Genomic DNA, 27,333 nt, shown 5'->3' with positions numbered 1-27,333 from the left:
TTGGTTCTGGCAGGTGCAGAAGTGTAATGGGATAGCCTGCATCCAGCCCCAAGGTATTTTCTCTCCAGAGGCCTCCAGGCTGGGGAGTAGCGAAAGGTGGAAAGGCTGAGTGGTTCCTGATCTGCTGTGGTAGTGATGAGAGGAAATGAACCTGTTCCCTTCTAGCCTCTGGGCTCCACACCAACCCCCAAGATCAAGGCAGATCCAGATTTGGAGCTCCAGGGGTACATGGACTGGCTCGCAGTGAAAGGGCTGGGGGGCTGGCAAGACAAGTATGCTGCAGCTTGGTCTCTGCTGGCTGGAGCCCACAGTGTCATTTCAACCTCAGTTTTGCTCTTGAATCATTATGTGGGCTTAAGCAAATCACTTGTCCTCTCTGGACCTCAATTCTGTTACCCACGATGGGTTCGATAGATGATCTCTTCCAGTTCCAAGACCATGATTCTAGCTTCTGTAGCCGTGGAACATGGTCCACCACAGTGTGCTCTCTTTGACCTAACGCTTCTATTGAAAATCAGGGCTACCTTGCTCTTCACCTGCTTTTGGTTTTATCCATTTGAGGTAAAAACAGGTTGAATGATCTGATGGTAAGACACATTGGCTATGAACAACAAATGTAAATAAAATACTTGGGAACTTTACATTAATGTTATACAAACCACTTCTGTTGTCTTCTGCTTTATTCTTCAGAAAGATTTGAATGTGTTCTGAATCATATGTTGAATGTTCTAGTCGTCGTTCAAAGAAACCTATGTTGAATCTCTTTTTAATGTAATAGCCTCTTTATTTGTCTGTTTCATAATCCTGAAGTTTGAAATATTGGATTTTCTTTGAGGTGTGGCAGTGTGGCATTGAATACAGGGACCTTCTCTAACTGATGCTATCCATCTAAGCTTAATACTCAGGGTTAAAGTCCAACAGTGGGTCAGGCCACAGTCCTGAAATTCTTGTGTCTTTCGCTGATGCCCACACAAAGCTTCTTGGTGCCCCTTTGTGAAATATATGTAGAAAAAGATTTATTCCATCTGATCACTGAGGTCAGAATGAAAAGGAGAAAGCAATGAAGGTAGGAACAAACTAAGTCATTGCAAGCTAGGCCTATTTTCTTCCAATGATCTCCCAGGTAACAGCCTCTACCTTGCTAGGATCTGATTACCCGTTGCTGGCCTCAGACCATAGCATTATTGTTTTAACATTCCTACCTTCCTCTTTATCCCAGCATGAACCAGGTTGTCTGGGAGGCTAGGAAAGCTGACCCTGCTTGGGGATAAAGAGACAGTTGAGCACTCCACAATCTTGAAGGCATACTTGAAAACACAGTGATTAGAAAATAAAGCGGCAAGCCCTGGTAGTGTGCGCCTGTGTAATAATGTGCAGGGCCACACAGGGCCAGCCCATTGAGCAGGATTCATTTTCATATAATCTCCCCCCTCCCGCCAAAGTCTTTGACTTGGCGTTTTTGTTTTCCACTTAGTAGTTCGTGCATGTTGAACCTGACCTCAGTGTAAAAGGATGCTGAGGGCTATTTAAACTGGCACTTAAGAAAAATAACAACAACAACAAAAATAATAGGTTAATAGAAGCATCAGGAATGGTATGTACAACCTATTGCCAACCAAATGATGTCAAAAGCCTGTTCCTGGTACCCTCAGGCTTCTGTGCTTCATCTCTAGTGTGCCCAATATTGACTGTAGGCACACTCACATAATAATAAGTTCTATTGAACCTCCAAATTGTTTAGTTATAAGGTAATTGTTCTATACTGGGTTCAAGGCGAGAGGTCTCACACACTCATTTTTCTTCATGGGCGAGTGGGGAATGCAACAACTACTTACAGTGCACACTGTGTTAGGCGCCATGCTGAATGCTTTATGTGTGTTATCTCGTTTAACCAGGCTGCAGACCTGTGAAATAAGAATTACTATTCCCCATGTTATAAACAAGGAAATCAAGAACTAAGTAATTCCCCAAAGATCAAATATTAACTGGTAAAGCTGGGATTTTACAATTACAAATTAGGTTTGTCTGACTTCTAAAGCCCTCTGTTTCCACTACACACAGTTCTCCGACCTTACTGAGCAGAGAATCACCTGCTCAAGCTCCCAGGTGATTCGGAAGCAAGATGTGTTTGGTGGCACTTTGAGAAATGCTGTATTTAGCTCTCCCATGTCACTTTTCCTCAGGACTAGGAGGGGAAACGAATCAGATGTCTAGGCTCTTTGTAGTAAATTTAGAAATTCAAAGGAAATATTTTTGACCCAGCACTTCTACACCTAGGAAATTTGTGCACATGGCCACCAAAAACTAGCGTTAGCGTGTTCTTAGCGGCATTATTTGTAATAGCCCCAAACTGGAAACTATTCAAATGCCCAGCAGAAGTAGAATGGATAAATAAATCATAGTATATCCACACAATGTAGTGCTGCACAGCAGTGAGAACGGAGAATCTACAACCACCTGCAAAAATATGGATGAAGCTCACATACGTAATATTGAATGAAAGAAGCCACACACAAAAGAATATATATAATATATTATATATAAATATATAATGTACTATATGATTCCATTTCTATTAAATAAAGTAGACAAACTAATCTCTGATGTTAGAAGTCTGGATAGTGCAGGGGGCCAGGCCAGTGGTGTAGTGGTTAAGTTCACATGCTCCACTTTGGTGGCCCGGGGTTTGTGGGTTTGGATCTTGGGCGTGGACCTGCACACCACTCGTGAAAGCCATGCTGTGGTGGCATCCCACATAAAATAGAGGAAGATTGGCACAGATGTTAGCTCAGGGCTAATCTTCCTCAAGCAAAAAGGAAGACTGGCAACAGATGTTAGCTCAGGGCCAATCTTCCTCCCACACACACACACACACACACACACACCGAGTCAGGATAATGGAAGGAGCACAGGATGGGTGCTGGCAGTGGTTGGTTACTTGGTCTGGATGCTATGTGTGCTTGGTTTGTTAAAGTTCACTGAGTCGCACACTTAGGAATGTGCACGTTTCTGTGTGTATATTATGCTTTAATGCAAAGTTGAAAGATATTCTAACCACAGTAATGGAGAGAGAGTACACTCTACAACAGACTTCCCATTTCCAAACAATTCTGGTGATCTAATAGATAAAACACTCTAAAGGATGGTATCAGATCCCACCTACAATTACAGCTCTTGGCTGCTCACAGAGCTTCAATGTGCTCAGCCCTTTCAGGCATCAGTATACCCAGGCCCAGAGTGAGTGTAGATAAGCCCTTGAACTAAACTTGCCTTATTTCTAGGACCAGTCCAGCCCTAGTTGGGTAACCTGTGAATTAAAATCCATGGTGCCCAGTCCATATTTGTTTTCTATCAGTGGCCTGCCCTCACAAATTTCTAGACTCAGAAGGGAGTGGATGGACTTGGTTAGCTGGCAAGAGTATCTCAGGATAATCCTGCTACAGGGCAAATTCTAGAAAATAACTGATCCCAAGTTATCCAAGGAAGTTTTTAAAGGGAAGAAAAATAGAAGAGCTGTAATTAAAACTGTTAGAATCCTCTCTGTATCTGCCTATCTCTCTCTGAGATCGGGTTAAATGAATCTACTTACTCCACAATCTTCCAGGATGGAACCCCGAGAAAAAACATTTAGAGAGTCCATAGAGGAAAGGTGGTGGAAAGAAGACAGATATTTCTCAAATAGGTAGGAGATCGGGGTCCAAGAGCAAAGCAATCAGTTCATTGGTTCTTACACACTTTTTCCGTAAAATATTGTTTTTCTTAAAGAAGTTATCCACTTTGCAGGATCCGTCTTCTTTGGAACATCTTTCTTTGGAAAATCGTTCTTCTTTGGAACATCTTTCCTTTGGGCTGAGAAAAAAAGGGTTTTATTATTGAAATAGAATCTAGCAAATACCTCAAGCTGAGACATGTTAGAAATATCTGTACTTCCATCCAACTGTATAGCAAACCTCCCACACTGCATAATTTGTTCTAATGCTTGTTTCTTCCAACCTTCAGCAATGTTTTCTATATGTCTTCTAAATATATTTGCTGACAAAGGAATGCATTTTAGTTTGACATGACTTTTTATCTACACATTAGAGCAGCCACTTTTACTGTGGTCTGAGAGCAGGTGTTTCTGCAACGGTATGAGATTTTTGTTTTTTCTTTATTGAATTATGGAAACTCAAAAAAGTCTTCTAAATATTTATAATCGCGTGTAGCCATGTTTTGTGAAGTGCTGGATTGAGTATCATATGACTTGAAACATTGCTCAGAAATCATAGAGGTTTGTCTTCATCTTCTGGATGCTTCCTTTTCAAGTATCACGGTAATTACAATAGCTTCATACCATCATTAACTGTTATCTCAAGGTACAATATATGCTCCAGGTGAGGTTTAATGCTAATAGCAGCAGATATTTCCATAGTCCTCTCTGTGATGATTTTCCATTCAGCTTTCTTCTTGTCACATTTGATTAGGTCATCGTTGTTCATACCTGATAATGAGGCTGATGCAGAACTCGTACAAGGAGTAGGGGGGTCAGCTCTGGCACTTTCTTGTTCACTTGTGCTTGTATTATCTTTGCTTTACTATTTCATTGCAGGAAAAGTTTTAACCATCTGCTGATCTCGTGAGCATCAGTTTAGTTAAAACTAGAAAATAGAATCCACAAATGCACATATCCAGGCCTGGTGAACAGCAGCAGTTTGCAATAAGCTGAAAGCAAATGAAAATGTCAGGGAAGCCAGGCCTCTCCTTTCTATTGCACAACTTGCATTCTTCCTTGAGGACACCTTGTCGATTTTACGTTGACAGAGATGGGGCGCCAGCATAAATCCATATTTTAGAATTCGATATTCATCATGCTTCCTTTCTTGTTACTTAACATGAAAAATAAATCTATGCACAAGTGTTGCTCTCTGGTGGATTGTCTTGCTCATCCCACGTTAGAAAACCCTGGTCGCGATATTCTAAATCTTGTCCTTGGATCCAGCCATGAGGGAGAGAACTGCATTTTCAGATTGCGTGTTTGGTCCTTGGTAGAAATGCTTTTCTGAACTGCCTTTTAGTTCTGGCGCTTTGCCTTGCATGGAGGATGCTACACAGACAAATATAAAATAACAGGATTGTCTTTATCAGGGGGCTGTTGTTGAGTACGTTAGTGTCGCTATGGCATCACCCAGCATGCCCCTTCTGGAGGCCCCTGGAAGGAATTTCTATAAGAGTCGGCATCTGGAAATGCTGTGCTTCTCCTCAATAGCTACTTTGTGCTTTTGCTTAAGGGCCATATTAACTTTGTCTTCTTCTCTGCTTTGACTGCAGAGAGCTTAAAGCCGTTTTTGTGGCTCCCCTCTCTGAAACGTAGAGGACCGTGATAGGCATTCCTGTGTGCTCTTTTCCTCCCTGGCCTATTTTTGAAACCCATATTTCGCCCCTCACCTCAGGGCTCACAATTATTATTTTAAACTTTCAATTTTTTTCAAGTCACTCAGGTCCTTTGGGGAAGGAGATGAGATGTGAATAAGATGTAAGATTGATGCTCATTATAAACTCCTTAAGCTCAATTGCCTAAGAAAAAATTGATCTAGGGTATGGAATTTTATCATCTCTAGGTAAAGATGATTATTTCCTATTGTTAATAGCATCTATGCAATTCATGAATCTAAGATGCCACTAATTATAAGATGCACTTCCATTTCAGAGGTGTTACAGTGTCAGAAAATGGCCAACTCTGATTTTGTTCTTTAATTATTTTATTGAGGTCATATTGGTTTATACCTGTGTAATTTCAGGTGTACGTTATTATATATCAGTTTCTGTACAGACTGCATCGTGCTCACCCTTAATAGTCTAGTTTTTATCCGTCACCATACGTACGTGCCCCTTTACCCCTTTTGCCCTCCCCCCACCCCTTCCCCTCTGGTAAACACTGATCTGTTCTCCTTATCCATGTGTTTGTTTATCTTCCACATATGAGTGAAATCATATGGTGTTTGTCTTTCTCTATCTGGCTTATTTCACTTAACATAATACCCTCAAGGTCCATTCACGCTGTTGTAAATGGCATGATTTTGTCTTTTTTTATGGCTGAGTAGTGTTCCGTTGTATATATATACCACATCTTTATCCATTCATTAGTTGCTGGGCACTTGAGTTGCTTCCATGTCTTGGCTATTGTGAATAATGCTGCAATGAACATAGGGGTGCATAAGTCTCTTTGAATTGTTGATTTCATGTTCTTTGGATAAATACTCAGTAGCTGGATAGCTGGATTGTATGGTACTTCTATTTTTAATTTTTTGAGAAATCTCCATACTATTTTCCATAGTGGCCACACGAGTTTGCATTCCCACCAGCAGTGTATGAGGGTTCCCTTTTCTCCACACCCTCTCCATTTTTTGCCTTGTTAATTATAGCCATTCTGACAGATGTAAGGTGATATCTCACTGTAGTTTTGATTTGCATTTCCCTAATAATCATACAACCTCCCAAAACTGAATCAAGAAGAAATACAGAATCAATAGGACGCTTCCTAACTCATTCTATAAGGCCACCATTACCTTGATGCCAACACTGATTTTAAGACAACATTTATTGTAAGACCTCTCCTAATCTCAGACATGTTAAAATGTGGGGGGAAATGTACATTTTAGAATCAAAGAAGTGTGGTGTTGTAGTACTAAGAGTCTTCCAGCTATGTGAAATCCACTGCTGTGGGGTTTGGAAGGTGGGCACGTGGAGGGGAGTTACGGCTTATGGGTGGTCAGTGTTTTAAGGAGGCCTGTATCCGTATAGCATAATTAAAATTCTGATCCCTGCTTGCTAAAAGGGCAGTGATTACTAGGCTGACCTAGAGGTGGGTGTTCACACTTTGCTTTAAAAAATGGACTTCTGCGGGGCTGGCCCCGTGGCCGAGTGGTTAAGTTCGCGCACTCCGCTGCAGGTGGCCCAGTGTTTCGTTAGTTCGAATCCTGGGCGCGGACATGGCACTGCTTGTCAGACCACGCTGAGGCAGCGTCCCACATGCCACAACTAGAAGAACCCACAACGAAGAACACACAACTGTGTACCGGGGGGGCTTTGGGGAGAAAAAGGAAAAAATAAAATCTTTAAAAAAAAAAAAAAATGGACTTCTGGGGGCCGGCCCCATGGCCAAGTGGTTAAGTTCTGGTGCTCCGCTTCGGCGGCCCAGGGTTTCACCAGTTCAGATGCTGGGCACGGACATGGCACCGCTCATCAGTCCATGCTGAAGCGGCGTCCCACATACTGCAGCTAGAAGGACCCACAACTAAAAATATGCAACTATGTACTGGAGGGCTTTGGGGAGAAAACGGAAAAATAAAATCTTTAAAAAAATGGACTTCTTATGAAGGGACTCTAGATAAAGTTAGAAAATGCATTTTAAAAGACATTTAAGATAATTTTAAAACTGTGCTGTTGTTTTGCTTTTAACTAACTTTAAAATACTTATTCTCAACAATAGAAAAATGAGCAAAGTACAGATTATTCTCAGAAGAAAATACAAATGGCTAATAAACATTTGAAAAATGTTCCATCTTTCTTGTAATCAAAATAATGTAAATTGAAACAGCATGATGCCATTTTTTGGTCTATAAAATTGACAAAGATAATACTCAATGCCAGTGAGATGGCAGCAAGCTAGGTGTTTTCATACATTGTAATGTGAGTATAAATGATCCAGGTTTTGTAGAAGGTAATTTACCAGTATATATTACACTGTTCTTCAAATATTTATCTTTTAAAATGTTCTTATCCCTGATCTAAGTAATTCTATCCTCAGGAAATAATGAGAGGTTCAGAATTATGTTTAGAATATTATTTATATTAGTAAACTATAAACACCTTAATATTCAGTAACAAATATTTAAATAAACTATGCTTTTTTAATTCAGTGGAATGTTTTCTAGCTATCAAAATTAGTGAGAGTTATATGGGAAGTCTCTGTATCTTCTGCTCATTTTGCTGTGAACCTAAGCTGGTTTTAAAAAGTAAGGTCTATTAATACAAAGATCAGTGAGGTCGAAGACTATTTAAATGACGTGATAAAATAATCGTGATATATTGAGTGAAAAAAACTGTCCGTGCAGTCAGATTCCAAAGTTGTTAATGTATGTAGATAACATATCAGAAAGCCTGAAAAGAAATGTAGAAAATGGTAACAAAGGTTGTATTTGGGAAGTAGAATTCTCTTTTTAAAATTTTTATTATTTATTATTTTTTTATTGCGTTCATGATTGTTTACGTCATTTTGAGATTTCAGTTGTACATTATTTCTTGACTGTCACCACGTAAGTGCTCCCCTTCACCCCCTGTGCCCACCCCCCCCTTCTCCTGGTAACCACTGAACTGTTTTCTTTGTCCATGTGTTTGTTTATATTCCACATATGAGTGAAATCATGGTATTTGTCTTTCTCAGTCTGGCTTATTTCGCTTAACATAATTCCCTCAAGGTCCTTCCATGTTGTTGCAAATGGGATGATTTTGTCCCTTTTTCTGGCTGAGTAGTATTCCATTGTACATATATACCACATCTTTATCCAATCATCAGTCGATGGACACTTAGGTTGCTTCCATGTCTTGGCTATTGTGAATAGTGCTGCAGTGAACATAGGGGTGCATAAGTCCCTTTGAATTGTTGATTTCAAGCTGTTTGAGTAGATACCCAGTAGTGAGATAGCTAGATTGTATGGTATTTCTATTTTTAGTGTTTTGAGGAATCTCCATACTGTTTTCCATAGTGGCTGCACCAGTTTGCATTCCCAGTGCAATGTGTGTGAGGGTTCCCTTTTCTCCACACCCTCTCCAACATTTGTTATTTTTAGTCTTAGTGATTATAGCCATTTTAACAGGCATAAGGTGGTATCTTAGTGTAGTTTTGATTTGCATTTGGGAAGTAGGATTCTTTTTTTTTAAAGATTTTATTTTTTTCCTTTTTCTCCCCAAAGCCCTCTGGTACATAGTTGTATATTTTTTTAGTTGTGGGTCCTTCTAGTTGTGGCATATGGGATGCTGCCTCAGCATGGCTTGATGAGCCGTGCCATGTCCACGCCCAGGATCGGAACTGGCGAAACCCTGGGCTGCCACAAAGTTTGTGCGGAGCGCACAAACTTAACCACTCAGCCACGGGGCCGGGTCCTGAAGTAGAATTCTTGATGAGTTGCTTTCCTCTCTTTATTTTCCCAAGTTTTCTATAGTATATATTATGATGATGATAAGAGAAAGTTATGAAACATTGATAAGTGTATTTATTTTCTTATTGAGTTTAATCTTTATCAATAATCATTCTCTCTCCAGTGACTTTAAATTCCCCCATACAACAAATATTTATTGAGAACCTTCTATATGCCAGGAACTTCAGGCCAGTAACTTTGGAATTATCCTGACTCCTCTCATTCTTTCATGCTCTGCATCCAATCAATTCCAATTTTTTTTTTCCTGAGGAAGATTAGCCCTGAGGTAACATCTGTGCCACTCTTCCTCCACTTTACATGTGGGTCACTGCCTCAGCATGGCTGACAAGTGGTGTAGGCTCTGTGCCTGGGATCCAAACCTGTGAACCTGGGCTGCCAAAGCGGAGCACGCCAAACTTAACCATTATGCCACAGGGCTGGCCTCATCCAAATTTTATTTATTCAAAATCTATCCAGAATCTGCTACTTCTCACCACGTCTACTGCTATCACTTCGGCCCCAGCCTCCATCTATCTACTCAAGCCTGATTATTACACCAGATACCTCAGTGGTTTTCTTGCTTCTACCTTTGACCTCTTACAGTTTATCCTCAACATAGCAGCCAAGTGGTCCTGTTAAAACTGCGTTAGGTCATATCACTTCCTGTTCAAAACTCTTTTTTGTTTTTTCAAAACTCTTTGATGGCTCCTGTCTCCTCAGAGTGAAAGCCAGTCTGTACAGCATCCTAAAAACTCCACACCACTGGGTGCCTCCTCCCTTTCCTTCTGCCTCACCTCTGTGGCTATATCTCCTACTACTATTCTTTTTTGCTCACTTCTTCCAGACATACTAGCCTCCTTGTTATTCCTGGAAGAAGCCAGGCATGCTCCTGCCTCAGGGCCTTTGCACTTGATGTTTTCTCTACCTGGAGTATTCTTTCTCCACATGGTTCAATTGATCCTTTAGATACTTAGATTTGTACACATATATCAACTTCACTGACTATCCTATTTACAGTTATATCCCCTACAGTCCCTATCCCCTTCCTTGCCTTCTTTTTTCCTATCACACTTATCACCTTTTAACATACCACACATTTTCCATTCTTTTTTGTTGTTTATTATCTTTAAGGATCACAAGGGCAGGATTTTTTGGTCTGTTTTGTTCCCTAAAGTATCCTAGAACCTAAAACAGCGCTTGGAACACAGCACTCGAATGGTGTTTGTTGGAAAAATGAATAGTGGGTAGATACTATGAAGACAATTTAAATTGTTTTTAAAAGCTCAAATGAGTTTTAAGTGTTCCGTATACCTATGGATAATATCATTTAACAGTTTATAGATAATAGTTGTTATTTTTCAAGCCACTCCTCTTTTCCTGTTAGACACCTTTCCCCCCACCTTTGGGACATACCTAGTCCTTGATTAAATTTCCTCCATCTCTGAATTCACAGGAGAGGAAATATTTCTTTCTATTTATTTTTAAATTAGATACATCACGTGAATGTGTTCTCATTGTAAAACTAAAATAACAGACATATATGGAGTAAACAATGAAAGCATCCCTTCCTCTCTCCTCCCAATGCCTCTTCCCAAGAGATAATCCCAGTTAACAATTTGTTAGGTCCCCTTCTAGGCCAGTGCTGTCCGATAGAACTTTCTGTGGTGCCAGGAATGTTCTATATCTGCGCTGATACAGCAGCCATTAGCCACATGTAGTTATTGAGCATTTGAAATGTGGCTAGTGTGACTGAGAAACTGAGTTTTTACTTCTATTTAATTCTAATTAATTATAATTGGAATTTAAATAGCCACATGTGGCTAATGGCTACCATATTAGACAGTACAGTTCTAAACTATTTCTACACAATTACCTATTTTTCTCCAACTATAAATGATATCATACTATGTAACAGGTATACATGTTATACATATAGTTTTGTGACTTTTTGCATTCAACAAAATGTCTTAGAAATCGTTTGTAGTACATATGCATCTGTCTTACTGTTTTTAATGGTGCCTATTACTTTATAATATGTGCATAACGTACTTAGCTAAGACGAAAAATGGATATTTCTTGGTGCTGAGCCGTGTGCTAGGCTTCCTTTTCCGCCCTCCACTGGCGTCTGCCGAAGCTTTGCAGCAGCTGCCTGATCTGAGCTTCTACGTAATCGATGACACAGTCCAAGAAGCCAGTGATTCACGTGTGCTGGGCCTATGGTCCACTATAAAATCGACTTTTTCTTTTCTCTCTATCTTCAAAAGACTAAAATATTTTGATCCCAAATGAAATCAGGCTTTGAAAAATATGTTCGGTGATAGATAAATACAGACCTAACAGCATGAGACTGAGGAATGAGATTTTGTGATGTCTTTTTGTAATTCTGAATTTGTGGTCCTAAAGCTGTTGAGTCCTGAGGCCAAAGGCCTACATGGGAGAAGTAGATTCTTTCTGAAGTCCTGCCCTTGTCTCTTTTTTTTTTTTTTCCCATAAAGCCTTAACAGTTTTTTTTTTTTAAAGATTGGTACCTGAGCTAACAACTGTGGCCAATCTTCTTCTCTTTTTTTTCCTGCTTTTTCTCCCCAAATCCCCCCAATACATAGTTGTATATTTTAGTTGTGGCATGTGGGACGCTGCCTCAACATGGCCTGAGAGCGGTGCCATGTCCGTGCCCAGGATCCAAACCAGCGAAACCCTGGGCTGCTGAAGCAGAGCACATGAACTTAACCACTCGGCCATGGGGCTGGCCCCTCTTGTTTCTTTTGCGTATCCTGATTAAAATGCTCTATCGTTGTAAAATTTTTTCCTACTGGAAGACGTTCTTGAGATAGTTATGACTTTATTAACTATGGGTAATTCACTTTTTGATTGATTTCTGTGCTTCTAACAGGCCTCATCAACATTTGCTAGGTAACATCTATTGAGCCTGGCATCGTGCTGATATATATCTGTATCAGTCAAGGCCCTGTCCAGACACAGGCAGCTCACTCTAAAGGGGAAATATGAAGAAAGGTTAATAAAGGGGCTGTTTACAAAGGCGTGGGCAGGGTTTAAGGAATCCTCAAGGGATAGTATGCACCCTAGGCTAGAAACATTGGGCATAAAAGGACAGGGGGAGAGTGGTTACCAGGACTTCACAGAGCTCTCTATAAAGAGAGCCCCTTGACAGGAGCTGTGGATTGTGGTAAAAGGACAGACCCAACATACTGCTTCCTAGCAGAGAGGAAGCCAGGGAGACAAATACCCTGAGCTCACTCTTGTCCTGCCCTCCAGTGTTGTGCATGCTTCCCGTGGACCCAACCCAACTGGAAGCAGGAAGGCAACGGAGCCCATTGGTGCAGTCCATACAGGAAGCCATGCAGAGAAGAGTAGAGAAGGGTAGGAAGACAGTGGATTCTGGAGAGGCAAAAGAAAGATATTAATCACATATGCATCATTTCGTTTACTCCTCACAACAGCTTCATGAGGTAGGTCACTTTATTATTCTCTTTTTATAGATGAGGATACTGAAGGTTAGAGAGGTTAAGAAGTAAAAACCAAATTTAAAGAATCAAATGGATATTAAATAACGGAGCTAGGATTTGAACTCAGGCCTATCTGACTGAACCGCCCTATTGTTGTTAAGAATGGCTTAGCTTAAACAAGCAATTCTGTGGCTGACTGTCGCCATCAACAGGACTGTGATAAGTTCTGATTGATTGATTAGCTTGCCGTCTGGTCCAGTTGCCATTCATTGATGCTCATTGCATAAGTTCAGGTTCTACCGACCATGTTTTGCACTGAAGTAATGTTTGCATTGTATATTTTATCTAGTGCCTAATAGCTTTTTTTTAAAAAAAGTAAATATTTGACAAAGACCAATTGAATATATTCTGCAAATGAAATGCCCAAATATCTAACGTCTTGCCCTTTAGAAAGCCTGATGAGTACAACTTTGGTATGGTACTACAGTACAGTTTCCATAACCAGAACTTGTATGGCAAATAGGCAACATATTCTCATGCTATGACTGGGTATTCTGAAATCTTAAATTAGGTGGAAGGAAGTTTTATTGCATTCTTTCTCCAAGTCTGTGGTCTGGCAAGGCCCCTGCACATGTGAGGTCCAGGGCTCTGGGCCAGCGCTTCTTGACCCTTTAAAATCCTCTCTCTTCTACTAAACATAAAAATTTAATATGCCTCCCCAGCCATGAATTTGGAATGTATCTTACTTGGGGGGCAGAATCTATTCTCTGATGATCTCTCCAGTCCAGAGGCTTATTTTCTATGATTTGTATGTTGAAAAGGTAGGGGTTTTTTTTCCAGATATGAAGTTATTGAAAACTGAATATGCTTTTTCAAACTAATACCTCCACCGAGTCTAACAGGGCCACCCTTCACCTTTGAGGATTGCTGCCCCAGAGCCAATTATGTTCCTTTCTTCCTTATTTCTCTCCTCCATTTATACACCCTCCAGACATCTAGCATCATATGAAACACATAGCATGTGCTATAAACATTCAGCAATGCGATCTGGGTGGTGTGGAGTCTAAGCTGAGGCTTGCCAGTAACCATATGTAAGTCATCTGACCTACTACACTAAGTCTGGGTAAAAATATGGTCACAAAGTGCTTTTGTTTTTTCAATTAATTGTTTGCCCCCCTTCTCTAATTATCAGGAAGTCCAGTGTCTCCTTTTTGAGGCCCTTCTATCCTAATCATCTAAGAATCCTGAGAGTTTCCTCAGTTCAAAGGGAGCCAAAAAGGTAACTGAGTCTGAAGGATCCACCACTGCTGTTGCTTCTTGCTACCACTTGGTGTCACTGTTGAGGACAGATCCTGTACAGTTCAGTGGAGACGGTAACTACCTCACAGAGTTGTGGACAAATTAAATAAGCTAATACATTTAAAGTGCTTAGTGTATAGATGGATACATGACACTATGTAGGCACTCAAAGATTTAGCTATTATGTTATGTTATTGGGCCTCAGTTTTATGTCTTATGTAGGGCATAGATTAGAGGATCTCTAGAACCATCCTAGCTCTGGCAAATGGTAAGGAATAGATGAGGGCTTGGGTCCCCTGCAGGCCAGTGTAGAGCCTAAAGGCCAGGTTGGCTCAGTCCCTGCCCCTAACTGCAGCCTCTGGCTGTTTTACTCCCATTGTCCTCAAGTTGGTCTGCCCCTTATAGGTGGCGAAGACAAAACCTGAGTAGCATAGAATTCCTTGTAAATCAAATGATTTGTTCTGGCTCAGAGAAGAAGGAGTTCTGGGGTGTTGGACTGAAAAAATATTGCCTCAAGTCACAGGGCTGGTTGGTGGTAGGCAGGCCTTAACCAAGGTCTTCCTGAATGCAGAGCTTGACTCTCAACCCCGGGGGTATTCTGCCTCACTTTGGAAGGCAGTGTTCTTGCAATCTTCACAGCAAGGCTATGGCTCATTTATTTTTGAGTTCTCCCCACTCCAAGCACAGTGCCTTGTACATAAGAAGAAATACCCCTTCTCCATGTCAACTACTGTTAAAGATGCTTACATGCTCACAAGCACACAAATGTACACATGTGCACACATGCACATACAAGCTCACTTATGAACTCCCTCTGCCTTCCATCTCTTCGTTTCTCCCTTTTTCTTCTAGGCCACAATAATTAAGAACAAAATGCACAATGCATATAAACCTTTTCTTCACCTTTGAGTAACTATCAATGCTTTATGACTTTCTCTGTTTCTGCTTTAATTACCAGATTTCACACCCTCTAGAATACACCTTTCTTGGAAAACAGCACCACCTTATCTCTTTAATAAATTTCTTGGCGAGCACATGAAAGATCCCCAAATAGTAATTTATTTAGATCATGTAAAAAAGATTCACTGTCCACATATATTAAAGCTTACTGAATCCTTACTATAAGCCAATCCCATTTGCCAATCCATATACTTTTTTGGATTATGTCCTGAAAATTCACTCATGAGTCAATTTGCTTGTTTCTATGGGGAACTACATTATCTATTATTATATCATAATATATAGTATATAGTATTATATATTATGATATATAACAATGAATACTAATAGCAGTAATAATAATTGCCACAATTTATTGAGTACCAGGTACTTTATATACATTATCTCTATTTTTTTACAACCCTGCAAGATAGGTACCCACTTTACAGATGAAACTGAGATTCAACTAAATTAAGGAACTCCCTTTTAAGAGCACACAAGGTCAAATACATTTTTTGCCCCAGTGACAGCTCCTACTAACGGTGCAATGACAGGCCACTTGTGACCTCCCTTGCCACTCCACTTCCCCTCACCAGCCACATCTGGTGGGCCCCAGGTGGGCTCCTGATTCAATGCAAGCCAATCCAATTCAATGGTTGTGGCCTAGTTTGAAAAGATGAGCTTGGCCAATCTGATTCTCCCTTAGGAATTTGAATTGGAAACATGGAAAGAAGCAGTAAGCTGGTAGGAGCAGGAGCTAGGGCTGAAAGGCTCAATCAAAAGTTGTTGAATGAGTGTTGGGAAGGGAGGCCGAGGAGGCCATGATAAGCCATATTCAAGCCGAAGTTTATGGGGGAGTAGCAAGCAAAGACTTTAATGTAGTAGAAGGATATAGGGTAAAGGGGGGTGGGACAGAAACAGTCACATGCAGAGAGCAGCCAGTTGGTGCAGGGCGCTCCGGGGTCAGGTGCTGCCCCTTTCTTCCTTTTGTCCTCACAGATTCTGTGCCAGGGTAGCCTTCGAATAATCTTTCATCTCTTGAGCTAACTTTAGTGAGTATCAGTTCCTTTCAACCAGGAGAGTCAAATTAGAATATACAGCCTGTAAGTGCTGGAAAGGGGATTTGAACCCCAGTTTTGTGGCTGCAGAGCCTCTGCTCTTGTCACTGCACCCTTTGCCATATTGCAAATGCTGCTCCTGCCCACCATGGCCCACAAGGTCACCTTAATGTATCTGAAAAAGAACCAACAAAGGACTCAAGTTTCCCGGATCCATGTCCCAAGTCTTGGTCTGCTTTCCAAGCCCTGAATGGGAAGGTAGGAGTTAAGAAAGTCTCAGGCAACTGGGAGGTCTCCAAACAATGCTGGGGCAGGACTCCAGCTTCCAGAGTGGGAGGTGCTACAATGGGCCGAGGCGTGGGGGTGGGCTAAGGATTGCTTCTTGGAAGTGCAGAAGAGATGGGGGCTCTTCCAGGACGGGGACTGGTCTTATCCCTACTTCTATCCCCACTTCGAAGACAGTGTATGACATATATTCAAATCAGTGAGGGAATGAATAAATGAATGGCAGAACTGAGTCATAGGCCCTCCTCGAATGTATGGATCATTCTTCGGTTGGGTCTTCCCAAGTTAAGGAACACCTGTGTCTGTCTCTAAGAAACAATTCCTGTAACAATATGAGTAACGTTTACAGTGACTCGTCAACTTCAGCTTTAAAAATACCAAAGATGATATAGTGATGACCATGGTAATGACATAGTTCAAAGACTACAAATGGACGACTCTCGATTGCATTTGCCCTGTTTACAAAAATACCGCTTGCTTTTTTCTTCCTCTGTCTGGAGAGAGTGAGGTTTTCATTTTAAGAGGCTGACTAAAAAATGCAGAGCCACTTCCTGGGCAGCCTTCCAAGTGACTACATCTCTCTCATAGCGCTCCCCAGAGCCCCAGCCCAAGCTGCCTGGGGCGGGGCCTCCAGCCGTTGGTGGCTGTTGGAGCTGCCATAGAGCAGTTATCTGCAGCCCGCCAGAAATGCTGTGCTTTTAGGCCCTCCCAGGGCACAGAGAAGGGCTTTGGCCTTTGTACTGGAGAGACATCAGAGTTTGTGATTGGCCAGGCTGGCGTGTGTGAAATACAGGAGATGTCTGCCACACTTCTGAGTATGGCATTCCTTCCAGCCGAGTACCCCGGGGTGTGGGTAAGTCTAAATGATTGAAGTCTGCCCTCGTTGGTTGTGAAATGTTCAAAGCTGAGCATTGTGACTTTCTAGGGCATGACTTAGCATGTTTCTTAATCCTGCTAAGCCTCAGTTTCCTTTTCTGTGAAATAGAGATGGTATTATCCTGTACTATAGAAGGATAGAATGGCTCTAGAAGGATAGAAGTATCTAGCTATCATAGGGTGTTGTGGGGCCTAAAAGAGATAACATATTCAGAGTACCTCACCTGGTACCTGGCATATAGTAGACACTGCAGAGCTCTGATTATTTCTGAAGCATCAGTCAAAAAAAGGTTTCAGTGACAATGTCCCTGCTTTTATTTCTAACAGTACAATATTTCTCTGAAAGACTCAGCGGATATATTCTACTTCTTAATCATACCTGTGTAGCCAACAGAAATAAAACTTCAGGGGAAGTTAGTGCCAAAGGCAAGTTTGTCAGACTATATTCCCTTTCTCTTTTTCCCTTCTAGACCCTGACTGCACCTGCCCCATTTGCAGATGAAACCAGCTGCCAGTGCCAAGCACCCCATGAAAAACTCACCATTGCTCAGGCCCGCTTAGGAACACCAGGTGAGGCTGTGCTTCTTGTTCTCCGAATGGGCCCTGTCCTGACAGCTACAGTAGCAGAAAGGCCCATCGTTACTTGAGCAGCACTCACTTTCAATGAGAGAGTTGAATTTAGAGATTATAGCACAGAGCAAGAAGGATAAATACCAACAGTGATAAACTAGATCAGCAAAAGTAGCGGGATACGAGTCGGAGGCCCAGCTCTGCCATTTACTAGTTCTACAGCCTTGGGCAAGTCGTGAAAATGATCTGAATGTCTTTCCTCATATGCAAAACAGGGATGTCAATACCTGCTTCATGAGGTTTTTGTGACAACTAGATTCTGTTAGAAATACCAAAGCATTTTTTAAACTGTGAAGGCTTATACAAACCTAAGCTGCTATAATTATTACCATTCTTAGAAGTCTGTGTTTTTAAGTTTCTCTAATTGTGCCTTCTATTAAAGAGCCTGGGCTTGGGGCTGGCCCAGTGGCACAGCGGTTAAGTGTGCATGTTCCGCTTTGGCGGCCTGGGGTTCACCAGTTCAGATCCCAGGTGCGGACATGGCACCGCTTGGCATGCCATGCTGTGGTAGGCGTCCCACATAGAAAGTAGAGGAAGATGGGCACGAATGTCAGCTCAGGGCCAGTCTTCCTCAGCAAAAAGAGGAGGATTGGCAGCAGATGTTAGCTCAGGGCTAATCTTCCTCCAAAAAGAAAGAAAAAGATCCTGGGCTCTGCTCTAGGAGTGTGTTCCTTCATTCACTCCTTTAATGTATACCAGAGGATGGATAGGGAAGAGAGTTGAAAAGAACCATAAGGTACCATTTCTGTTTCTCAAGAGCTCTCCTTGAAATTAAAGAGATAAGACAACTAGATATGAAATAAAACCCACCAGTAGTAGGCACGCATGTGCTTAGGGGTTAAATCCTGCCACATAGATGATAACTGACAATTCTGAGAAAGGCAGATTCATTTGGCCTGGAGCAGTCAGGAAAGATCTGGTAGCAGACCTGGGCTGATCCTTCTGGGAGAAGTAAGATTTGGACTATGTAGGCAGAAAATGGAAGGGTATTCTGAACAATGGAACGAGAATAGTGAAGGCACAGAGAGAGACAGTTAATGAGTGGTGTTTCAGTTGATTGGGCTGGAGTCAAAAATAAGACTAGTTGAGCTGGTAAGCTTTGAGCCATTTAAGATGGCATAACTCAATGGTTTCCACTCACCATTGCAAAAAACACATCCCCGATTTAATACAATCCATGGGACAAAGGACAATTCGCTTAATAATAATAACAATGGATATTTATCAGGTGCTTACGATGTACTAAGTTCTTTATATGTATCATGTCATTTCACTGTCACAACTCCGTGTGGTTAACACTTTTGGTATTTCATAGATGAGGAAATGAAGGTTTCTGAGAAGGTGTGACTCTGCACAAGGTCATTCAGCTCGGAAGGGCCAGTGGTTCTCATCCTAGAGCCGGCATCAGAATCCCCTGGAGGGCTGGGAAAACACAGATGGCTGGGGTGCCCCCCAGAGTTTCTGATTCGGTCCAACTGGGGCGGGGCTCACAAATTTGCATCTCTAAACATCACCTGGGAGTGATGCTGCTGCTGAGGGACCACAGTTTGAGAACCATTGGTAAGTGGTAAAGCTGGGATTTGATCCCAAGCCTGTTGCCGTTTGAGCTTGATCTCTCAACCATAACACTCGACTTCCTCTTCAAGAATAGCTTTCGAGAGACTGAAGTGAGGAGGAGAGTGGGCAAAGTTAGTAAGCTTTTTAGTGAGCTGCTTTTGAGAAAGGCAAGAAGAGGCTTGGGGAGGTAGTTGAGAGCAGCTCAACCAGTCGTCTCCAGACTGTGGTGTGCAAAGAATCACTTGGTAAGTTTGTTAAAGAAGGAGATTTCCTGCTCTCTCCCTTGCACCCGTAAATCCATGGTGGGGCCCAGGCGTTTGCATTTTTAACAAACAGTCCAGATAATTCTGAAGTTGGTGGTCTACAGTCCACACACTGAGAAATACTGCCCAGCAGTAAATCCAAATGATACAGTGAAAGTCCAGAGACAGATTTGACCTGAACTGAAGGGATGAGCTGCAGGCCCAAGCAGAAAAGGATGCTACTTTTCTTGGGAAGTAGAACTTACTCTCCATCTGCTAGGTGCTACGCCCTGTACTCCATCGTGTTTAGTCTTTGCAAAAACTGTGGGAGAGGGGTATTATTGTCATTTCTACAGATAAGGCAAGTGAGACTTGGAGAGCTGAAAAGTAACTTTTCAAGTGTCCTAGCTGACTGAGTAGAGCTAGGATTCGACCCCAAGTCCCTTTTCCCTCAAACTCCTGCTTGGTCCACCACAGCGGGCTGCCCTGTGGAGCACGGGCCACAACAGACCGTGGAGTTAAGTGGAAACCTGCTCAGGCTTTGAACTGGAGGGTGGAAGGTATGTGAGCAAGACAGACAGACAGTAGCTGTGATCTTCTGTAGTGGCAGAACTGTCTGCCATCTTCACTGCTGTTTCACCAGCGCCTAGAGAAGTACTTGTCAAGTATTGTATGCTCAGTAAATGTTTCATGAATGAATGAATGAATGGTTGAATTAACGAATGACTGAAAGTTTGGGACAAGAGAAGGAGCTTGTCCTCTGGAAATAGAATCAGAGAGAGTTTGGTCTGATGCTTTGAGCTGGCGTCAAGCTAATTGGGTGAGATTGGGCACCTGTACATTGTCTGACCACCAAGCAGTTTAAACCCCGAAAATCAAGCTAGAATAAGATGGTGGTGCATTTTTTTTTTTAAAGATTTTTTATTTTTTTTCCTTTTTCTCCCCAAAGCCCCCCAGTACATAGATGGTGGTGCATTTTGAAATAGCTGTGTGGTGGGCTCTGTGGAACATGGGTTACTACGGGAGTGAGATAGAACAAAGGTGAACTCCTGGACTTAGAAGAGAAATGCTCCCCTCTCGTCTCAGGTGATGACACTGGGAAGTTATCCAAGAGCATTTGTGATGTTCATGGGCACCTGGCCTGGGGAACTTCTGTTAGAAATTCCTTTATTTAGAACTTCTAACATCAGTATTAAAATATGACAAGAAGTTAGTTCTTTGCTTACCCAGAAGGCACATTTAGTCTTAGAGCATGCTCTGATAACCATTATTTTATTAGAGCGGTGGTCCTCAAACCTCAGTGTGCTTAGAATCTCCTGAAGGTTGTTAAAATAGACTGCTGGGCTCCACCCCCAGAGTTTCTGCTTCTGTGGGTCTGAGGTGGGGCTCGAGAATTTGCATCTCTAACAAGTTCCTAGGTGATGCTGATGCTGATGCTGATGCTGCTTGTCCTGGGACCACACTGCAAGAACCACTGCTTAAGGGTAACCCTCGGCAGTGGTTGCAGGGAGTGACGGGGAGATTATTCAAATATGGTTGTCGGAGCATTGTACTGTTAGAAAAGCTCAGAGAATTTTTTAATATCTTGCTATTTGACTACTGTTTAAGAAAACAAAAGCATCATTAATTTTTTGAAGTGTTTAGTAACTTCCAAGTGTAGTAAGCAGTTCATTTTTGTGGCACTGTCTTCAGCACTCCATCAAAAAGACAAAACAGACTCGTATCTGGGGTTTATAATGCGCTTCAAGATTATAGTTATAACTGAAGTCTTTTACTGTCTCCTTCACTAGCCCTGTTTTATGACTTAATACAATTGCCTACACTAGGTTTCACAGTCTTAGGTCTGCCCAAACAAGGCCTGGGGTATAAATTCTAAAACAGGTCATGACAAACTCTGCTCATAGCTCTTAGCTCCTGGACCTCGTCTGTGAAGTCACAAGGGTGATGAAACCTCAAGAGAAAGAATACAGTAGAGCAATCAGGATCGGCATCTTTGATCTTAACTCAACTAGTCCAGCTATGGAGCTATGAGCCTACAAGGTTTAGTATGTATCCTGAGGCAAAGAGAATCATTCCTCTATCTGGAGATAAAGAAAAGTCCAAGTGACAGTTTCATAGGTTCTTTTTCATTAAAGCTGATTTTTTTCTTAAAGAGAAACTCACTTCTGATTTCTTATTTTCCTCAAAAAGGGATTTGTATTATTTTGTTTCCACAGTGGATAGAGTTTTCCAAATTCGTTTTTCAAGAGCCACCTTAATGAATTTTGTTTTGTTTTGTTTTTTGAGGAAGATTAGGCCTGAGCTAACATCTGCTGCCAATCCTCCTCTTTTTTGCTGAGGAAGACTGGCCCTGAGCTAACATCCATGCCCATCTTCCTCTACTTTATATGTGGGACGCCTACCACAGTATGGCATGCCAAGCGGTGCCATGTCTGCGCCTGGGATCTGAACTGGCAAACAACGGGCCACCGAAGCAGAACGTGTGAACTTAACCGCTGCACCTCCGGGCTGGCCCCCAAATTTTGTTTTATTTGTGTGCCATCTGTACTAAAATTTACTTAATTTTTCTTTAAATGCACTCTCTTTTTTTTAAAAAAAGTTTTTTATTGTGGTAAAATACACTTAACATAAAGTTTACCATCTTAACCATTTTTAAGTGTACAATTCAGCTGTTTAAAATACATTCACACTGTTGTACAACTGTCACCACCATCCATCCCCATAACTCTTTTCATCTTGTGGAATTGAAACTCAGTCCCCCTTAAACAGTAACTGCCCATTCTCCCCTCCCCCAGCCCCTGGCAACCTCCATTCTACTTTCTGGCTCTATGATTTTGACTGCTCTACATACCTCATGTAAGTGGAACCACACAGTATTTGTCTTTTTGTGACTGCCTTATTTCACTTAGCATCATGTCCTCAAGGTTCATCCATGTTGTAGCACGTGTCAGAATTTCCTTCCTTCTTAAGGCTGAATAATATTCCATTGTAGGTATGATACTGGCCCTGGTATCGGTTTCCCTACATTAAACCCAGCATATATGGGGTAAAACAAAGCACTCTTTCCCTGCTTACTCCCTGGCTCCCGAATCCACTATCTGCCATGGAGACAAATGGCCAAGGACAACCACCTGGATTCGTTCTCCTCCCCCTCCTTTCTGCAAGTAGTCTCAAGGCCAAACACAGGCTGGTGGAAAGATTGACCAGCAAGGCCATATGCTCCCCCTCCCCTACCTAAAACCTCAAATAAAAACCCTTCCTTTTATCTTTTCAGGGAGTTTGGGATTTCAGCATTTAGCTGCCCTCTCTCCTTGCTCAGCGCTGTACAATAATAAAATTTCTGCTTTCTTCCACTACACTTGGTGTCAGCGATTGGCTAAATGTACTCTTTTTTTAACCTAAATTTAATGTATTTAAAAAGCAAACATCAATCATCATTTATTGAAAATACTACTGCTGGTTAGAAGAAGAAGGAAATTATAAAGTTTGTATAAAGCTATGTGAACTTTATAGAATATGTAACTGTTAGATTCTAAAAGGTTAATTTTTATGCCACATTTTTTGCAAATCAATTGTACACAAAAACAATACTAGTTACTATAATTCCTGGGCATTTAGTACTAGTCTCTCTCTCTCTTTTTAAAAAATCCATATTGGCATGTAGTTTTCTAGAGGGCACCACGAGTTAGAAGAAGGGGCAATGATTTGCACTAGAATTTCATCATGGGTTGGTTGTATGACATTGGGTAATCTGCTTAACTTTGCTGAGCTTCCATTTGCCCCTCTATGAAATGAGGATAGTAAGTCCGCTCTCCCATACCTACCTCGCAGAGTTGATACAAAGATTAAGTGAAATATACGTGCTTTGCAAATTGTATGTACTTTTAAGGCATTGTTTAAATGTAGGTTTTTAATAACCATAATCAAAAAGGAATAATCACCGTTTGGTTGTTGCCTGAATCTGAAGCAATACCCAGAAACGCCATAACACACCCCGCAAAAAAATGAATTCAGATGTGATACAATTGGTGATTGTCTCCTGTCTGGCCATATGGAAGGTGTATGTTTAACTTTTTAACCAACTACCAAAGTGCTTTCCAAAGAGATTGTACCATTTTATTTATTATTATTATTATTATTTTTTTTTGCAGGGAAAGATTCGCCCTGAACTGACATCTGTTACCAGTCTTCCTCTTTTTTTTTCCCTCTCCAACGCCCCAGTGCATGGTTTTACATCCTAGTTGTAAGTTCTTCTATGTGAGCTACCGCCAAAGCATGGCAACTGACAGGTGGTGTGATTCCATGACCGGGAAACGAACCCGGGCCGCTGAAGCAGTGAGCGCACCAAACATTAAGCACTAGGCCATCAGGGCTGGCTCCAGATTGTACCATTTTACATTTCCACTGGCAGTGTATGAGTGTTCCAGTTGCTCTCTGTCCTCACCAACAGTTGGTATGGTCAGTATATTTTTAAAAATTTTTAGCCATTCTAATGGGTGTGAAGTGATTTCTCCTTGCTTTAATTTGTATTTCCCTAAAGACTAATGATATTGAGGATCTTTTCATGTGCTCATTTGCCATATTTATTTTCTTTGGTGAAGTGTCTGTTCAATTTTTTTGCCCTTTTTAAAAATGAGTTGTTTGTCTTATTCAGTTTTGAGTGTTCTTTATATATTCTAGATATAAGTCTTACATCAGATATATATATTTTACAAATATTTTCTCCTTGTCTATGACTTGACTTTCATTTTTGTAAAAATGTCCTTTGAAGAGAGAAAGTTTTTATTTATTAAAAAAAATTTTTTTTCAAAAGTTGTAAATAAGGTCCAGTTTATCGAGTTTTTGGTTTTCTTGGGGCTGGCCCAGTGGCGCAGTAGTTAAGTTTGTGTGCTTGGCTTTGGTGGCCCAGGGTTCACCAGTTTGAGTCCTGGGCATGGACCTATGCACCACTTATCAAGCCATGCTGTGGTAGGTGTCCGCATATACAGTAGAGGAAGATGGGCACAGATGTTAGCCCAGGGCCAATCTTCCTCAGCAAAAAGAGGAGGATTGGTGGCGGATGTTATCTCAGGGCTAATCATCCTCAAAAAAAAAGAAGAAAAAAAAGGTTTTGGTTTTCTAGTGTGTCCTTTTTGGGTCTTGTTAAAGAAATTTTTGCCAAACCCAAAGTCACTAAGATTTTTCCCTGTTTTTGTCTAGAAGTTGTATATTTTTAGCTCTTACATTTAGGTCTATGATCCATTTTGAGTTAATTTGTGTATATGGCGTGAGATGTGAGGTAAGCATAGCACCCTTCACCGTTTCATTTACTTATAAGTGCTGAATAACTTATAAAAATTTGATGCAAGATCCAGGAAGTTAAAATAATCAAATTTTCCCCACAGTACTGTACCGTGGTCATTATTTGTATCCATGATCCTCAAGCAAATATTGAATATCATTTTGGTGTTATGTGTAGTTTGTTATATTTAAATTGTTTGAAACATGGCAATCAACGTATGGCATACGGACATGCATTTTATCAGAACCTCACATTTATCTGATATACCTTACTCTGGCTATTCAGGATAAACAGGAATTTACTTTGAAATACTTAAAAAATTTATAATAATCTATGGGCAGAAAGGCTTAATGCCATTGTATTAGTTTTCTCTGCTGCATAACATATTGCCACAGACCTAGTGGCTTAAAACAATGTATATTTATTATATCATAATTTCTACAGGTCAAAAGTCCGAGCCTGGCTTAGCTGAGTCCTCTGCTCAGTGTCTCACAAAGCTGCATTCAAGGGGTCATGCAGGGCTCTGTTCTCATCTGGAGGCTTGATTGGTGATAGATCTGCTTCCAAGCTCACTCAGGTTGTTGGCAGAATTTGTTTCCTTGCAATTGTAAGACCAGTGATATAGCTTTTTGCTGATTGTCAGCCAGAGGCCATCCATCCTCAGCTCCTAGAGGCCACCTGCAGTTCCTTGCTTTGTGGCCCTCTCTATAGGCTCTCTCACAACATGGCAGCTTGCTTCTTCAAAGCCACCAAGGGAGAAAGAGTGACTCTGCTAGCAATATGGAGTGTTATGTAATGTAACACAATCATGGGAATGACATCTGTCATCTTTGCCATATTCTACTGGTTAGAAGCAAGTCACAGGTCCCACTCACGCTTCAAAGGGAGGGTTCTCCCAAAGGTATGAACACCAGGAGGGAGGGATCATTAGGAGCCACCAAGGTCTCTCTTCCATGACATGCAATAGTTGTGTTCTCACTTGTGATCATTGCCAAACCTCCAGCTTCACAGACCAGTGGTTCCCAACGTGGACACTTTGGAGAGTCCCCAGATGACTAAACGGGTGCCCAGAAAAACCTCAAAAAAAAAAAAGATTAAAACAAATAAACATACAAACTAACTAAAAAAGCCACACTCTAATAAAAATTTTGTTATAGAGAATTTCAAACATACACAGAAGCGGACCGACATAATGGCCCTTCCTGTGTCCACGGCTAGTGTTGCCTCACCACACCCCCGTCTACTCTCCCCTCTTGAGTTATTTGAAATGAAATCCCAGGCTTCCTGTCATTTCATCCATAAATGTTTCTTTATATATGTCTAAAAAAAAGAAGAACTCTGTTTATAAAAACATAACCACTATATCATTATCTCACCTAAAAAATTAACAGTTCTTTAATGTCATCAAATATCTAGTGTTCCACTTCCCAATTGTCTTATGTCATCATTTATTTATAGTTATTTGAACCCAAATCCAAGTAATGTCCATACATTATAACATGTTGAGATGTCTGTTAAATTTCTTAATCTCCAAGTCCCCTCTCCATCTCTTTCTGTTTTTTTTTTCCTTGAAGTTTATAAGCTTATTGAAGAGACTGGGTTTATTTTTTTGGTCCTGCAGTTTCCCAGTCTGGAAATTGCTGACACATGACAATTTTTAAAAATGGGTTTATTGCAAAATCAGCTCCACAAATACTCTTCAAAGATTTACTAAATGGCCTTTTTCTCAGTAATTATGTCATCTTTCTCTCCTTTCCTCCTTGCTTCCCGAATTCATCTGTCTTGATCACCTCTGAATCAGTAACAAAAAGTTGTGCAAAACTGCCATCTGTTTTCCCTTGGGCTTTATATCTTAAAACAAATTTTCCTCAATTGAATTCAAATTGAATAAGAGCATTGAAATCAAGGATCCCTCATTAGATGGTTTGTTATTTCAAAGCATTTTCTATTTACTGTGCCTTATTTAGAATACGGTATAATCCTGTGAAGGCAATTCTGTTTGTTCAAAATGGTGTATAATTGGGAATAATTGCAATTCCCGATCTAACATAAAGTCTCTCGAGTTTTTTTTATTAGAGAAATTTAATTTATTAGAAACATTGTATCATCTGAATCTATTAATGTAACACTCCTTTTAATTTATGTTCCAAATTAACGAGGTTGTACTACATCAAGAAATAATCACAATTTCAAATCTAACTCTTAAAGATCATTCAACAAAAGTTTGCATTGATTTCTTTTTTAAAATTTATTTTTATAACATCAATATAATACAAGCATGTAGTTTAAAACATCGGTAGGACTCTTAGTCTTATTAAAAATAACAACAAACCAGCAATCCCTTTGTCTACCTGCCCCCCAACCCCAGACTCTTGTTCCCTGTAGGGACTCAGCACTTGACAATCAACTTTCCAAAATGTTTTGACATCTCTCACCCACTGTCGTTGCCTTTCTTGTTTTCTCTGCCTTTACAGGATTATACCTCTGTAATTATTTCTCTGTAATTCTTATGGTGTTTGGGAGGAA

At 40.9% G+C, this 27,333-nt stretch overlaps 1 protein-coding gene across 6 annotated transcripts in view; it reads left to right on the top strand.

The window, feature by feature from the left end:
- The window catches only part of PCYT1B (phosphate cytidylyltransferase 1B, choline), a 151,443-nt gene that overhangs the window by 32,578 nt on the left and 91,532 nt on the right, over positions 1–27,333 (top strand). For 4 of the 6 annotated variants that reach the window (XM_070503205.1, XM_014830259.3, XM_014830258.3 and 1 more), the window contains exon 2: positions 17,568–17,667. The exons of 1 other annotated variant lie outside the window; for it this stretch is intronic. In XM_070503205.1, the coding sequence (XP_070359306.1) occupies positions 17,568–17,667 (100 nt within the window). Of the gene's footprint in view, positions 1–16,799; positions 17,075–17,567; positions 17,668–27,333 lie in introns of those variants that run through there. One more of the 6 variants, XM_014830260.3, reaches the window with a different exon arrangement.

Source organism: Equus asinus, chromosome X, assembly GCF_041296235.1.
Source record: "Equus asinus isolate D_3611 breed Donkey chromosome X, EquAss-T2T_v2, whole genome shotgun sequence".
NCBI lineage: Eukaryota > Metazoa > Chordata > Mammalia > Perissodactyla > Equidae > Equus > Equus asinus.
This window is presented reverse-complemented; position numbering and strand designations above follow the sequence as displayed.